The following is a 16877-nucleotide window of genomic DNA, read 5'->3' on the forward strand; positions in this document are numbered from 1 at the left end:
CTATCCGACCTATGGGACCGCCAGTTTATGTCGGATAATCGAGACTCTACTGTACATAGAAGGGATTTTGCATTCATATTGTACCTTTGCAGAAGCTGTTATTTTGATACATTCTGCCAGTATGAGTTCATTTAAAATAAAATGTTTATTGTACGCGTGATAAATAGTATTGTGCTCATCTCAGTTATATTAAATTAATAACTAAGGGATGAAGCAGTAATTTATGTATTAATTCCTCCTTCTTCCCAATTACTACAGGACACAAACACAGAAGATTCCTGAAAATACAGGTAAAAATAGTTTTTACTGATGAGTATATTTCTGTCTCGTATACAGATATTCAGAAGCCGTCTTGTCCATATTCAGTTATGTTTTAAACATATTTCAGTCTGAAGTCGAAGGCTTTCATGGCCTGCATCCATAGTTTTTTGTGAGTTTTTCGGGCTATATGGCCATGTTCTATAAGAGTTTATTCCTGATGTTTTGCCAGCATTTGTGGCGGACATCTTCAGAGAATGCTGACATGGAACAGAGTGGGTATATTATATATACTGTGTGATCCTAGGTAAGGAGGAGCGATTCCTATGTTAATCTGTGTATTGTTCTGTTGTTGATGGCCAGGCAGTTTACATTATGGATTTATTATGCAGCCACTTATCGCTTGTTGTTGTTGTTGTTGTTTACTGCAAAGTAAACATGTGCAACCCTTATCTAAAAATGTATACAACATTTTAAACTCTCTTGTGATTTTTTTTAAATCATATTTACCCATGAACAAGTTAACAAAAAAATAAAATCAATTTGTATTGGTACCAATGGAATCCTCTGCCCTACTCACAATGGGCCTGAATAGATTTCCTTTTGAGTAAAGCAAAGATATGCAAATACATGCTGTGCTTTTAAACATAACTAATCAAGGTAGTTCCTGTTGAAATCAGCTTTCCCATAAATTTCAGTGGGATTTAAGTGTACTTAACGTACCCTAACCCCAGTGCTGATTTATGATTTCAGTGAGTCTCTATTTTAAAGCAATGAAAGCTAAAGAGAGAAAACAGTCCTATCATCAGAGTTATTAAATAAAAAGAAAATAATAAATAATAAGAAAAGGAGGAAAGCAGGAAGATGAGCATACAACTACAAGGCTTGTGTATGCCTCTGTTTATTGATGGTATACACACACACACACACCAGGAAATATATAGGAAAATAGCCTTTCTGGAATCTCAAGATAGTAATACTAAAGGTGGTATATTTTTTCAACATGCTTTTATGAGATTAGATGTTACTGTTAAGTTTTCAGCTTAATTTATATGACAACTCAAGCTTTGTCCTAGGGCTTCAGCAATCAATACAGTTCGCGCCTTCTTATATACGGATTTTCTACACGGATCAAGCATACACGGCTTGAAAAATTTCAAAAAAGTATAAATTTACCTTGATTTCCATTTTATAGGACACCATTTTGCTATGTCATTAATGTTATGGACTGAGCCTACACGGTTTGTTATACAAAGGGAGATCCTTTGGAACCAAACCCCAGAGTTATAAACAATGGTTACAATCTTAAATTCTCTCATTTGGTGGACTTAACATTCCTTCTTGACATGTTGGATATCATTGTATCTACACCAGGACTGTCTGTTATGCAAAACTGAGTTCCATGTCCTTATTTTATTATTCAAATAAACCTTGCTGATTTGAATACTTTCTATTTTAGGGATAGCTACTCTGTGTGCTATAATGAACAAAAAGTGGACCTGCCTATTGCTATTCAATTTAACCAGAATTGTGATAACATGTTATTGCAAACAGACCCTGTGCTCCTGCTTCAAAGAGTATATGTGTGCATTTTCATCACTTGATGTCTGCAGTGCAGGTTTCTGTAAAACACAGAGCTTCCGGATCACTTGAGGCACACTTTATTTTATACCCCGCTCTTTAGCCAGAAAGGCACTCAGAGTGGCTTACAGTTAGTTAATTGGACATTTTCCTTCCTTCAGGCATGCACTCCCCAAAGGCATGACACCAAGGGAGAAGGGAATGGCAGTGGGAAGAAGAATATGTCCAGTGGTTATTCCCTCCCTACGAGGCCTGGGCCATGGCAGATGGAGGGAGGGCTCGTCTTTTCACTTAGGCCAGGCCTGATGAAGCTGGCAGGCCTTTCCCTCCCTCCAAGGCCGGATGACATCAGATGGAAAAGAGGGAGGGCTCTTCTTCTTACTTTAGGCCAGATCTGATGAAGCTGGCAGGCCTTTCTCTCCCTCTGAGGCCAGATGGTGTCAGATGGCAAAGAGGGAGGGCTCTGTGCCACAATAGAGACCATTGAACTATTCAGCTCAGATCTCATAAACAAGCCCTAACATCAGAAAGTTCTTGTGATACTGTAATTTCATCAGGCAATATGCATGTTTGAATCAGTCTTGGCTGTCCCTATGAGTAGTCTTCTTGCAGTGCATTAACTGGTTGTTGTGGAACCATGTTGGACATAAAAATTTATCACTGCTGTGTGCCGAGGTTTACTTTGATTGTTGTTGTTGCTCTTCCACAGAATATAGACAAGAGGAGGGTGATGGCTGGTCTTCTTTTGTAAGTATGCTTATATACTGCTTATGTAGGTGGTTGAAAGAAATTAAATGGTTGCAAATATCACTACAGTCGGCCCTTGCCTTATGTGGGGGATCTGTTCTGGACCCCCCGCGTAAAGCGAATTCTGCCTATGCTCAAGCCCCATTAGAAACAATGGGGCTTGTGCGCAGAGGTGCAGCGGTGTGCAGGGCACCACGGGTGCACATGGCCATTTGAATGGGACACACCGCCCCGCGCACCCTGCCGCTCCCCGCGGCTTGAGCGTGTACACTCAAGACCGCATAAAGCGCACCCACGTATAATGCAGGCGCGCTGTATATGATATTGAGAGGCAGTGTCATCACTTGGATTGGTGGCACTCAGTGCGGTAGCTCATGATGTCACCCCCCATTGATTTATGGTGCCACCCTCCCATTTCACATCATACAAATCCGTAGTAATGCTTCTTTGCACTAATGTTCCTCGTATATCGTAATGCCCATCTACTACTGAATGTAATGCTAATAGTTGTGACATAAGCAACTAGCAAAATTAAAATTATACCTACAAATTACAATATCATATGCACAACCTAAATTTATTTACATATACATAGTAAAGATTTGATTAAAATGTGATGTTTTTAATGAAAATTTAAAAAGAATAAAAAGCATACTTTATTTTTTAAAAAATAAAATTTTGAAATTTGAAATTTTAATTTTAAAAAATTCTTGGGCCTCTCCTTTCTCCTCTCACTGAGCTTCATCCAAATCCCACCATCTCTGAAAGCATTTTAAATAGAATGCCACAGCCCTATTCTGCCATAAGGTAAGTGTTTGAGGAGATGTGGTGTCACCCCCTATAGGGTGTCACCTGGTGCCATCCACACCCCCTGCATCCCCCTAATGATACCACTGTTGAAATGAATTAAATGATTACAAATACTGTATTACCACACACTTACGTACTTTTCAAACAGGAACCATATACAGGATTTGATATTGAAACTGCTATAAAAATATGATGATCCCCTCAGTTTCTTTGGGGTGGAAGCAAGTTTCAAGTGCTTGGTTTATAATAAAAGATGGCAAACATCCTGGATTATCCCAGTTCCTAAGACCACTCAGGAAAACCAACCAGTAAACTATTTTGGAGTTTTAAAGTGGTAGAGAGGAAGTGTGAAGAATGGTTGGATTTACCACATTTTCAGCAGACCTCACCCTAAGGTCAAAATTCAGGTTCTAGGAAGCTGACCATCTAAATAGTCCAAAAGTGATGTAGACCATAGTTGTCACAGACTGAATGGCAGGTGCATGGTTAAAAAGATGAATATCTCACTAGCAGAGCACACAAGGCTAGATGGAGCTGGATATATATTGACAAGCTGGAGCACATTCAGAGGAGGGCGGCCAAAACGTTGAAGGGTCTGGAAACCATGCCTTATGAGGAGAGACTTAGGTTTGTTTAGCCTGGAGAAGAGATGGTTAAGAGGTGATATGATAGCCCTGTTTAAGTATTTGAAGGGGTGTCATATTGAGGATGGAGCAAGCTTGTTTCCTGCTGCTCCAGAGAATAGGACACAGAGCAATGGATTCAAATTAGAGGAAAAGAGATTCCAGCTCAACATTGGGGAAAATGTCCTGGCAGTAAGAGATATTTGACAGTGGAACATATTACCTTGAAGTATGGTGAAGGCTCCTTCTTTGGAGGTTTTTAAGCACAGGCTGGATGGCCATTTGTCAGGGATGCTTTGATTGTGAGTTCCTGCATGGCAGAATGGGATTGGACTGGAAGGCCCTAGTGGTCTCTTCCAACTCTATGATTCTATATGACAGAGGTCAGGATCTAAAGAAGTAGCATATGCATAATTAAAAGCACTTTCTCTTTAAAAGTTTCACTTTCTCTTAGAAAGTTTTTTAATGGGGAGTCTGTGGACTGTTAAACCAAAAGAAAATGAAACACGGGGCTAATATATGTGGAGCGTAGCACTTTACTCACCCCTGGTATGCACAGTAAAAACGGCATTATTTAAGCAGACTATCAGAATTAAGGGCATAAATCTTCTTTGCTTTAGGACCCTATCATTGCAGTCGAGTTAGGCCTCATCTAGAGTACTGTATTGTGTTCTGGGCACCTCATTTTAGGGAGGATACAGACAGGTTAGAATGAGTTCAGAGAAAAGCAACAGGATGATCAGAGTTTTGGAGAGCAAAACATAAGTGAAAAGGTAGAGGGAGTTGGGCATGTTCAGCCTGGTGAAGAGAAGACTGAAAGGTGACATGGTTGCATTCTTTAAATATCTAAAGAGCTGTCATAGAGAGGAGGGGGCAGATGTGTTCTCTGCTTCCCCAGAGGGTAGGGCCACATTTAATGGTTTTAAGTTACAGATGGGTAGATTTTGATTAAATATCTTGACAGTAAGAGCTGTTTGACAATGGAAGCAAAGTACATAGAGAAGTGAGGTTAGGCTGGATGATCTAGCTCGATTTCCTGTACTGAACAGAATGTTGTACTCAGTGGTCTGTGTGACTCCTTCCAGCTCTTATGACTATGATCCTAACCTCCTGGGTCAGAGAACCAGCTCAGTGCAGTGGTTTGACTGTTGAACTAGGACACTGGAAAGTTAGAGTTTGAATTCCCTGCTTGGCCATGGAAATCCACAGGGTCACCTTAGGTAAGTCATGCTCTCTCAGCTACAAAGGAAGGCAAGAGCAAACTCCCTCTGAACAAATTCTGTCAAGAAAATCCTGTGATATGTTCACCTCAGGATCACCATAAGTCAGAAATGACTCAAAAGCACACAACAGCAACAACAAAAATCTTCTGGTAGATAGAGTTCCTGTCTCTGAAACTTTCTTATGTAGCCTGCTTCTCTGTTTCACAAAGTCACACTTCATTACAACAGTAGACAACTGTGCAGTGTGAAGCTATTTTGTCAGAATGGAATTTCTGTTTGGACAGGATGAAAGTGATGATTATGTAAGTCCAGATGAAGATGACCCTGAAGGAGGTGTAGACTATGAAACACCCAATGATCAAGATGGCGTTGATGATGGAAATGATGCAGATTATGAACCTCCTCCATCCAATAACGATGATACACTTCGTAATGTTATATTTCCTTCAAAACCAATACCAGCCACCTCAGAATACATAGGTAAACAACTGGTTCTAAGCATCTTATTTGATCAAAGTATTGTATTACTATCTATTGTTTTATATTTTGTAGAATGTACGCCATTGGCAGGTTTCATTTTTATCAATTTTATTGTCTGTATGTACAGCACTGTGTAAATCTACAGAGCTGTATAAATAAAGTATAATAATAATAATAATAATAATAATAATAATAATAATAATAATAAAATGAATTAGAGGGAAATATGTGGCTTTGGATAAGAGCTGTAGATTTTTTCAAAACAAACAAATAAAACAAACCCAGCTATAGTTACTGGCTTTTTTAAAAATTTAGATCTCCATTTTAAATAAATTTTGAAACATGTGGTATGCAATCCATTTCTAGAATATCTGCTTTGCATTTAAAAGATCCCAAGTTCATTCACCAGTGTGTCTATACAGAATTTGGAAAGAATCCTTATGAAACTCTGGACAGACTTGCCAATCAGTTGCAGTACTGGGTTAGAAGGACTAATGGGCTGACTCAGGAGATGACACCTTTCTTTGCTCTTAAGGTCTTCTCGAGTTCATATACTGTATTTTCTGGCGTATAAGACTACTTTTTAACCCAGGAAAATCTTCTCAAAAGTCGGGTGTTGTCTTATATGCCGGGTGTCATCTTATAGGGCAGGTGCTGAAACTTCTGAGCTGGACTGGAGAATCTGCGGTCACTGCATATGGTGGGGGGAGCTCAAAAACGGCTGTGGCCACATCCCCACTGTATTCGGCGACCGTATGAAAGCAGCAAGGTCGGCGCTGTACAAGTACTGTAGAAGAAAATCCACTCCTCAGGATTCATGGAAAGAAGTGACTTAACGCAGTCCCGATGACGACATGAGGGGGTGCCTCACTGGGAAGGTGTAAGTGAAGGCAGAGCAAGCTCGCCCGGGGTATGGAAAAAAGAGCCATGTTTGTGCTACCGCTCTGATAGTCTTGGAGACAAGAAGGACAGGGCACGCAGGGAGAGGTGACCAATCCAAGCAGGCTTTGTATATAACAAGTTTTCCTGCTAAGTACCTGCATGTCATAAGCATTTGAATTATATTGAAATCAAATCTGATTATTTTTTTAAATTTTTATTTGGTATGCGTTGGAAGAGGGCAAGTATATCCCAAACTCTATATTTTAACTGGAAAAGTTGGGGGTCATCTTATATGCCCAGTCATCTTATATACCGGAAAATACGTAAGTTCTCTGACTTTAAATATGTAGTGTTGCCAGTTCTTGATGAGAAAAAGAAAATAAAATTGTTTTTCTTATGTGCTTTGTTAATGTTCTTATTGATGTATTTTTTTAGACAGACCTACAACAGATAGATCCAAAACGTCTCTCCAACCTCCTCTTCCACCACAGAGACCTGTATCCTCCCCTGTCCCAGCAATGTGCAGAGGCAGAGGCACTGTGGTATGTTTCTTTGGTTTCCAGCTAGTTCCCTTTAGCATCTTCTTCTTCGGAGGAATAATGACATAGGCCACTTTTGATTCACAAGCCACTGTTCATCATTGCATCATTTTCTCTACAGGTTTCCTATTCCTTTCTAGTCAACAATTCTTTAGTCTTGCTTTTGAAACTGTCTCCAAATGTGTACATTATTCTGTTGTATCTCCAACATATTTCTAGGTCACAAGGTATATGCCAGTTACAGCTGGATGGTAAAATGAAATGAAAATAATATTCAATATGAAGAGACTAAGTGCTTGTGTACACATACAGTAAAATTGGTTCTCCCATAAAGAGGTTGTGTTGGTGTAAAATAACAAGCTTCCCTGATTTTTTTTCAGCCCCACAGCAGTGGGTGCTCTGCATTATTATTATTATTTACCTGTTAGTCCAGGATGTGCACATATGTATTTCCACTTTTATTGTCACACTCCCATTGGTTGGTTTGGGACAGGCAGAGACCTTTCCAACCTAGGTATGTCAGTATTGGTTATCACATGTCCATTGGTTAGTATAAGCAGGAACCAGGTGATAAATCATCCCATTCATGTATGTCATCTACCATTGCCCTGCCTGGTCACTATCAGGTTCAATCACTGACTAGCAGGCTATTGAGGATGGAGATTGTTTTGGAGTGCTGTATAGCAGTGTCAGCCTTGCTGCAAGCCACTATAGAGGGTTGTGATATGCTGCACGTTATTTGGCAAGGATGACAGGCACAACTTTGAGCTCCAGCATTAGAGAGGGAGCAAGATTGGGAGTTCCTTTGATTCCATGCTTATGTTTTGATGGGGATGTATATACTCTTTATGGCTGATCAGAGCCTGCAGCTATGGGCACAAATGCAGCAGCCTTTTTAGGATTTTCTTTCTTTTTTAAAAAATGTGACCACAGTGCTCAAACCTTTTGGATGTTTCTTGGGGACTCGTCACCTCCTGGTGTCTTGCCCACAGAGCCTAGGTTCCTCTGTGGCTGCCAAGGCAAATCCACTGACCACACTTAGTGCACATCTAGATTTTCCAGGAAAATGGGGAAACTGATTCTTTCCCCTCTTGTCTTATTTTGCACTTAGGAAGCAAACCAGACTCCCAGCAGGAAGGTACAGAGCTCCCAGGGATTTTAAGGAGAGAGGGTGTGTCTAAGTTCACTAAAATGTCAGCTCAGAAACAGAGGTAGCCCAGTATGTTGCAAGTTGTTCATGGTTCAGTAATCAGTCCAGGCAGTACAAAGGATAGTCCAGAAAAGTAGTAAAAAATCCAGAGTTCAAGGCAAACAGGTAAATAGACATGGAACACAGCACCAGCATAGCTTTCTCCCTAATTTCAGTGTGCTTCCTATATAAACACTGCACCATTGGCATCTTTCTCTGTCATGATGTTTCTCCGTGGGGGTAGATATAGGTGAATCTGGCTCTTCCGTAGAGTGATAGTTGCTGGAACCCCTGCTCCTGTGGCTGCTGGGAACTCTCCTCCTGTAGTTGCTGGAGATTCTGTTCCTGCCACTGCAGACCTAGGATGTTCTCTGGGCTCACAGGCTCTCTGTCAGAGCCTTCATTCTCAGACTCAGAGTCATTCCCTTGGATCCTGGAGACAGGGCATGACGCCCCTGAACTACCTAAAAACCCTGCATGTGTACATACTGCTCAGAACATAGCGTATCAGGATCACCACCAATTCAAGTATACACAAGCCCTGGGTTGATCATACATTGTACATACTTATTTCCCTGTTTTACAAATCTTTTCTGTGGTTGGATCTATTTCCAGAATCACTGGAGAAATATATGTACAATCTATGTACAGTTAGACTTTTAAAACTAGGTCTCTAATATTTGGTCATACTGGTCTGAGGTTAGCAGCTATGAAATGCCCTTAGGTACTCTCAACAAATCAAAGTCTGTAACTATAGTACTATTGACCACAATATTTATGAATTTATTGTTTCAGCAGCCACCTTTCCTTTCTCCTTTGAACAATAATGAAAGCAATAGAGAAAAAAGCATTCGGTCCTTTAAACGTAAGTACCCTAATCTAGTGCTTTGTAAATTACCACAAACACAAAGCAATCTTTTTTGCCTTTCCTGGCAACTTTTACACAGCTTTTCATTTGATTGTTGAACTGATGTTATTCTTACAATTCTCAAAAGAGATATTGTTTTATATAATAGTATTGGTGATGTGAAAACTATACTGAGGCCCATTCTAGTACAAAATTTGTACCCAGTGTGTCTGTTTCACTTCAGCTCCAGCTCCTTCTGTGGATCGAAGCAAAAAGCCCCCCTTGGATCGTTCTGGGCCGCCATTTGAAAGAGACATCCTAGGAGCAGGTTAGTATTTATTCTGGGCAGGAGTGGTCAGCTGTGAAGGGCAGAGGAGACAGTTGTTACCTCTATGCTTCCCCCATGGACTACATCCTCTGCAAAATGGTCAACTACCAGCCACAAACTAAACTGGAACTTATTTTGGTTTCAGCCATTTCTGGCTGATATTTGGTATTTACAGTGGGTATGGTGAATGTTTAGACAGTATCTATTGTTCCTATAAGTCTCCAGGAATAATGTGTTTACCAAATTTGTTGTTTGGGGGGATCTGGGGACCAGATACAGCCACAGGGGCCACAGGCAATCCATGGGCCACAGTTGCCCACTCAATTTAGGGACTGTTACTACTGGTACTGTTATTCTAATATGAGAAACCAACTACAATTGGAGTGTTATTGTGTACCTTCAAGTCATTTCTGACTTATGATGTCCCTAATGTCATGGGATTTGGGAAGTTGAGAGTGTGTGACTCGGTCAAGGTGCAAATGGGATACCCAAAGGAAAATGAGGTTCCAGAAAGATACTGTGGGCTACTTAAGGTAAGCACTTAACAATTGAAAAACTGAAAAGATAACTGCAAATGTGATCAATAGGGCAGACTAATTGTAACTCAAGTATTTTCTTTTGTGTATATTTCAAACTAGCCAGAAAAAAACTCGATAAAACTCAGAGAAAAAAATCATAGAAAGGAAAAATAATCAACTGAGGATTTTAAAAAGTGTACTAATTCATTATTACAACTTTTTAAATGGGACTTCATCATGATGCACAACTGATTTGAACAAGAAAGGGAGCTCCCAAAAAGAGGAAATTCAAAGTGGAGTAAAATAACAAATATTGAATACTAGAAAAATATGGCACTGAAGAGAGCTGTTCAATGAACTGTGTTCTTAAGAATTACAAATTCTAACATTTCAGACTAGGTCTTCAACTTTATTGAGTATATGGCAGGAATTCACTATCACAGTTACAAATGCATAATTCTGGGTTGCATCCCTTCCTGTGATAGTGCATTCCTGCCATATACTCAGTCAGGTTGAAGACAAAGTCTTCAGATTTGCAAGAATATGTAATCCAGAATGATTGGTATGAATGAGTTACTAATCAGGACTGATTGTCTTCACAGTCCCTGTGTATTCAGTTTCATGGCACAATTGCAACAATTATAAAAGTCCCTCAGTCTTGCTTCACTGCTGTATTCATGTGAAAGAGGAAAGGATTTATTTCATAGGTTTCTCCCACATTATTTGAAGTAATATGCTAACAAATATTTCTATGGACTTTTTCACATGGGGAAAACTGGAAGGTTAAACTGGTCATTATGCAGGGTCATCCAGGGCATTAGAGGTGCTTTTCAGACAACACTGTGCACAAACTGGTCAGAATCCAGACAGAATGTGAGGTGAATTAGGGAATAAGCATTTTTGTAAAAATACCATGTTTTCATTTCCAGTTCATTCATGAATTTGCTTTCTTCACGTAATTGCAGCAGTCTGAAAACCATGTCCCTGATTCTCCCTGTTCACAGATTTCCCATGGTTCCTTGCTGCGCCAAGGAGAGGGAGGCAGCCTTGTTTTTAAAATGGATACACACACACACACACACACCTCTTTCCCTTGTGTGGCTGGTCTCCTCTTTTTGCAGCCTCTAATCCTTAAGTCTAAGGGAACAGCTGGTGGGAGAAGGCAGAGAGAGAGGACGTTTTGGAATTCCTCCTGTACAGGAGCGAGAAATGGAGGATATGTCCTGGAAAAGAAGGGCATCTGGGAGCTTCAGCTCTTGCTGAAACCAGGAAGGTTTATGGACCAGCCCCGTCCTCTTTTTCTTTAGTGTGTGTGTGTGTGTGTGTGTGTGTGGTTTTATGGTAGTTTGCAAAGGGAAACCTCAGCCTTTCTTCCTCTGAAACAGCTTCTGGGGCAAAGAGGATTCTCCTCCCCAGTTTCCCATCCCTCTCTGAAGCATGTGTGTGTATGCACTTGTAGAAATGACAGTTTGGAGCATGCGCAAAAAAGTTATTTATTTCCAATCTAGCAATGGTATTTGGCCTCATCTGTCTGAAACCCAAATTCGCTTTCAACCCACTTTCTTGCCTATGTAATGTGCTTTTGACCCCTTGTTGTGCTCTGAGTGTGATAAGCATTAGCAAATTTGCTTGCTTTTCCAAGATGCCAACACTTTAACCATTTTCGGGATGGAAGCACATAGGTCCCCTGTGTGAAAAAGTCCTGTGTTGTTCCATTAAAGCAGGAGTGGACAACTGCACGGAGAGGGGGCATTTTAGGATCAAAACAGCCCCAGCAGACAGCAGCAATGCCTTGACAATGTAGCCAAGAATCTCTCTAGGGGAATTTTTAATTAGCTCAATTACTTATTGGGCTGGCTACAAGAGTCCATAGAGATCGTTCCCATATGTATACCAAGGGAAAAGAGACCAAAGGAATTTCGCAGAGACAGAATTTTCTAAATGAATTGTTTCTTTTATTAAGAGGGAAAATTACACCACAATCCACGTTCACACATACATACAAGGACTCAGGAAATCAGGAGTTAGCTCTGAAGTAGTTGGAGGCTGAACTAGCAGCGATACTTACACAAGACGAGGCTTGACTCTGAGTCCAACTGTGATGGAGATGGTGTGGGATATGGCCATTCTGGGGAGCGGTGGGAAATGGTGTATTGGAACCACTTAGAATTCACAGTGACAGAGTGTCCCCATGCTTTCCAACTAGCCCACTGAGAAAGGATTTTGGAAATCCTTTATAAGCCAAAACTAGGGCAAAGGTGTTCATTTTACATCAAAGAAACTGAATCTACATTGTAAAGGATCACTTGGTCTGGCAATGTCTGGGGTGAGAATGAAGTTGTAAATTATCCTTATCGGGCTTGTTCGGAAGAACATCCTGCCTATATCACCTAGCTTCCTGACTTTGGAAGCATTAAAGTTTCTCATTTGCATTTCCAAAACTCTTCTGTTTGATGTGTTTATGGGATAGCGTGGATGCGATCTCTTGCTTCGGGGATTATGGTTGCTCACAGTACAGAGTCCTTTTGGAGCCATAGGGAGAATGTACACATACCAAAATTCAGAAGATTTGAGTGCCAGTAACAGTAGCAAACTGAAAACAGTGTCACAAAGCTTCTACAGTAGTTCTTTTTCAGGCCAATTATTGGTAGGTTACAAGCAAGAAACTAATTACCCTGACTAATCTTTTTTCTTTCATTTTAAAATCTTTTTAGGGAAAACATATCCTGAAATGGTAAGAGATCTTTTCAGATTCTACCACAGTTAAATTTATTTTTGAAATATGGTTATCCTTCCTTTTAATTTGTTCTTCTTCTCTTACAGTCTTTGACACCACAGCTCAGGTAAATTTTTATCATTATTTGTTGACATATGTTTTCAGAATTGTTACATGACATTTAGTTGCTGTTACACTTTTTGTTTCAGATCGCTGGGGCAAGAGTTAGCAAAGATACAGAAGCCTCCTGTGCCATCAACAGACAGACATGAAAGAAACATTCCTCCTTCCCGAAGGAAGCCACCACCCATTATGTAAGCTTTATTTATTTATTTATTTAAAAATTACTGCACATAGTAATAGATCAGTGATACATGTTGATTTCCCAATTCCACTCCATAAAGTTTTGCAATTGATAAGGGTGACCTCTAGTGTTGCTTTGTGAGAAGTCCAAAGAAGAAAATTCTCATTTTTGAGGACCCAACATGAGTGCAACAGGATTTCCCAGAAGCAAAACAGAGATTGACAGAGTGGAACAAATTAGATGGCACAGTGGGAGACTGTGCATGGCTTCATGCAAATTGTGCCAAATTCTGGAAAAAATGGTAAAGTGGATTTAAATCATTTTTATCATGGATGAGGGCAAGGAACAGGCCAGACTGTAACACTTCTCCCTGAAGCTGCTTCTCCACTATCTTTCCTTTCCTTTCCTTTCCTTCTATAAAACTGTCTTATAAAACTGCCTTCCAAGGTTCTTTTAACTTAGTGTGTCTCTGTGAAAGGTAGCAGATATGGTCAGGTTTAAAACAGTTTGTTAGAAGTTATTTAGTGGGAAAGACTGGCAGGGAATAGGTTTAGCACCTCTTTGCAGCTCCATGCTGCTCTACATATTCCTTCCTCTGCTTTTATTGTCAAATGTGGCCTCTTTAAGGTGAAGTTTGCCCTTTTGTTCACTTGCAAAGAGAAAGAATACTCTGGGCTTCCTCTGGCATCATACAGAGAAACATCGGAAATTTTTAATACAGTGGGCCCTTCGTATCCACTGGGGTTTGGTTCCAGCACCCCCCATGGATACCAAAATCTGTGGATACCCAAATCCCATTGTAGACAATGGCAATAGTAAGGTGGTGTTCCTTATAGAAAATGGCAAAATCAAGGTTTGCTTTTTGGAATTCTTATATTTTAAAAATATTTAAATATTTAATTATTCAAGCCGTGGATGCTTGAATCTGGGGTTAAAAAATCTGTGGATATGGAGGGTTGATGATACTCCTGCTACAAGACTCCTTATGTGAGATTGAATGGCCTGTGAGTTTTATTTCTTAAATAGTCTAAATGTGCATCTGTCATTAATTTGTACTATACAAACAATTCATGCTTCTGATTTTTTTTAAAAAAAAATCTCTTCTAGGAGCAATCACACCACAGAAAGAAAGACAGAAGTGAGTATAAACTTAGGACAACGGGTGTGTCCATACTAGACAATTATAGCTTTTTTACAGTTCTTCAATTCCATGGTCCCAACCTATAAAACAATGGGATTTGTAATTTTGAACAAGTGAAAATTCAGGGTCACACACACGACACTTGGTATGTCACTACAATGTAGTTTAACATTTATTGAAACAATAGACAAGATGGTAAAAAGCAATATTTAATTAAATAACAGTGAATAATATAAAATATGGGGTAATGGTAATAAAAAGTTATAGCCCAGCTTAAGCAATTATAATATGACTAGTAAATAAGAAAATAATATAAGGCATTGACTCGGGCACAACTATTGGGCTATGACTGCATAGAGAAAGAATTTATAACTGAGAAAATTAAATAATTATACTAATGTTACACCCTCCAGACCTTCTGTTTTTAAGAGTCCAAGTTTCATACACAATAATTATTAAATTGTTAAAACTGAATGCAGTATGTCAAGTCACAATAAAATGTTTAATATGTGATCATAAGTAAAAACACAAAAACTAGAACCATTTTTAGAAATAAAACAAAAGTAATTCACACAGCAGCCCTTTCAGAAATTGCCTAGTCTAATTGGATCCCAAATATTCCACTTATTTGCATAGGCTAAGACCAAGGCAAGCATATACAGGTTGTAAACAAAAATGTAACCTAAATAAAATGTAAATGTATATCTACCTGTCTTGAGGAGTAGCATCTCTTTATAAATGTCAGCCACAAAGACAGAAGAATTAGGCAAGAGGAATTCACACAAGGATATAAGGAACGATACAGATGAAAAAGAAAATCCCAAGTTCTTGTCTCACAAGTATTTGAAAATGTTTCTCTATTTTAAAGAGAAATTTAAGTAGTCAAGCCCACAACACATCCAAAGTAAGGGGCTGTGCAAACTGCCTCTAAGTGCCAGCCTGCAGCCGCCTCCATTTTCCCTGGATCATGTCCACGGCAAACACACGCCATGGCACCTACCTGGCCTTTCCAGGGCACGAAAAGGAGCCACAATGGCTCCTTTTTGTGCCCTGGAAAGGGTCTGATAGCCACGGCAGTGTGGCTTTACGGCGCTCCTTCGGCACTTTGTGTAGATGCTGCGCCAGAGGAGCGCTGTGATGCCACACTCCATGTGGTGCGGTGCATAGCGTCACACCGCCCTGGGACAGAGCCAGGGTATGCATTATATGGATGCTACACCCAGACTCTGCATCCAAACTGGCTTTTAAGGCCGGTCTGCACAGGGTCTAAGTTTCTTTCTCTCATGTTAAGAGAAGTGTGCAAATTCCAGATTCCAATGAAAACAGAAGAAACAAGGAAGAAGCAACAAAAAAAAAGAAATGCATAGGGTGCAATGAGAAGTGAGCCTCCCCTTTTGAAACTTTTCAGCTTTTAAGCCCCAGCTTATCCTCCCACAATTTCATTGATTCTTTCCCTATATCATTAAAACTTTATTTCATTTACAAATGGTTCTGCCTGAATTTATAGTTGGATAAATATGTAATTATTTTTCTGTTCCCCCAGATGCATCTTTTAAGTCTTCCTTTAAGATGTTCAAAAGGTCATAGAGGGGCTGTACAGATTGTCCTTAAGGGGCGGCATGTAGCCACCCCTTTCCTGACCAGATCGAGGCTGCAGCATCCTCACGCCATGGCTCCGATCTGGCCTCTGGAGCACATGAAAAGGAGCCACAAAAAGCAGCCCCTTTTTGCACCCTCCAAGGGGCGCAATAGCCGTGGCGGCACGGCTTTATGACACCTCTTAAATTTGTTGTCATTTCAAGAATTTGGTCATCAAAATGATTTGAGAACAGTCGTTATCAGTACCAACTCCTAGTACAGTCAAAATGATTGATATTGACCAATCACACCAAATAATAAGCTTAAAACAACTATTTCAGTTCTGCTGAGTTTCTCAAAATTTTGTAAAGAAAGAATAACATTTCTGTAGTTTTCCCAAGATAGCATAAAAGAGGAACTTGTCCTCGTTTCAAGTACCAGCATATAAACAATGTAAGAGTAAATAAAGAAATATTTCCAGCCCTCATCTGCATTGCAAAAATAATGGTTTGACACCGCTTTAACTGCCATTGCTCAATGCTATGGAAACCTGGGATTTGTAGTTTTGTGAGATATTTAGCCTTCTCTGTCAGAGAACTCTGATACCACAACAGACTACAAATCCCAGAATTCCATAGGATGGGTCATGACAATTAAAGCAGGGTCAAATTGCATTATTTCTGCAGTGCAAATGAGGCCCTAAAGAATAAAAAAGCCAACTATACAATTTCCTTAATAATTTCTTTTCTACAGTCAGAGTATCAACTTTACTGTTATGAAAGAAAACCAACTTATAGAATAATAGCAACAAAACATTTTGAAAGCATTAGGAGGCTTTTAAGTTTATGCTGTGTATCACTTATAATTTTAATTGGGAGTTAGACTGTACTGTGCAGGTGTCTTATCTTTAAAGGTTCTTCCTTAAGCCATCTGCAAATGAGCAACCCCTTCTTCAGCGGCTGCCTTCCAATGTTGTGTCTTGTATTTCATTTTCAAGGATGCACAGGACTCTCTATTATGGGTTTGCACAACTGCAAATGTCCATTATAGAGTCTGTGAATTAAATAAACTAAATTAAATTAAACCAGAGTCTTTGTTCACTGGAGATGGCAG

General features: G+C 39.7%; 1 protein-coding gene across 2 annotated transcripts in view; it reads left to right on the top strand.

Moving 5' to 3' along the window:
- LCP2 (lymphocyte cytosolic protein 2) overlaps positions 1-16877 on the top strand; it is a 58662-nt gene that overhangs the window by 31143 nt on the left and 10642 nt on the right. The window contains exons 5-14 of one of the 2 annotated variants that reach the window (XM_042447306.1): positions 259-290; positions 2549-2586; positions 5527-5722; positions 7040-7146; positions 9131-9197; positions 9424-9507; positions 12740-12759; positions 12849-12868; positions 12951-13055; positions 14153-14183. In XM_042447306.1, the coding sequence (XP_042303240.1) occupies positions 259-290; positions 2549-2586; positions 5527-5722; positions 7040-7146; positions 9131-9197; positions 9424-9507; positions 12740-12759; positions 12849-12868; positions 12951-13055; positions 14153-14183 (700 nt within the window). Of the gene's footprint in view, positions 1-258; positions 291-2548; positions 2587-5526; positions 5723-7039; positions 7147-9127; positions 9198-9423; positions 9508-12739; positions 12760-12848; positions 12869-12950; positions 13056-14152; positions 14184-16877 lie in introns of both variants that reach the window. The other variant, XM_042447305.1, reaches the window with a different exon arrangement.

This window comes from Sceloporus undulatus, chromosome 2 (genome assembly GCF_019175285.1).
Source record: "Sceloporus undulatus isolate JIND9_A2432 ecotype Alabama chromosome 2, SceUnd_v1.1, whole genome shotgun sequence".
Taxonomy (NCBI): Eukaryota; Metazoa; Chordata; class Lepidosauria; order Squamata; family Phrynosomatidae; genus Sceloporus; species Sceloporus undulatus.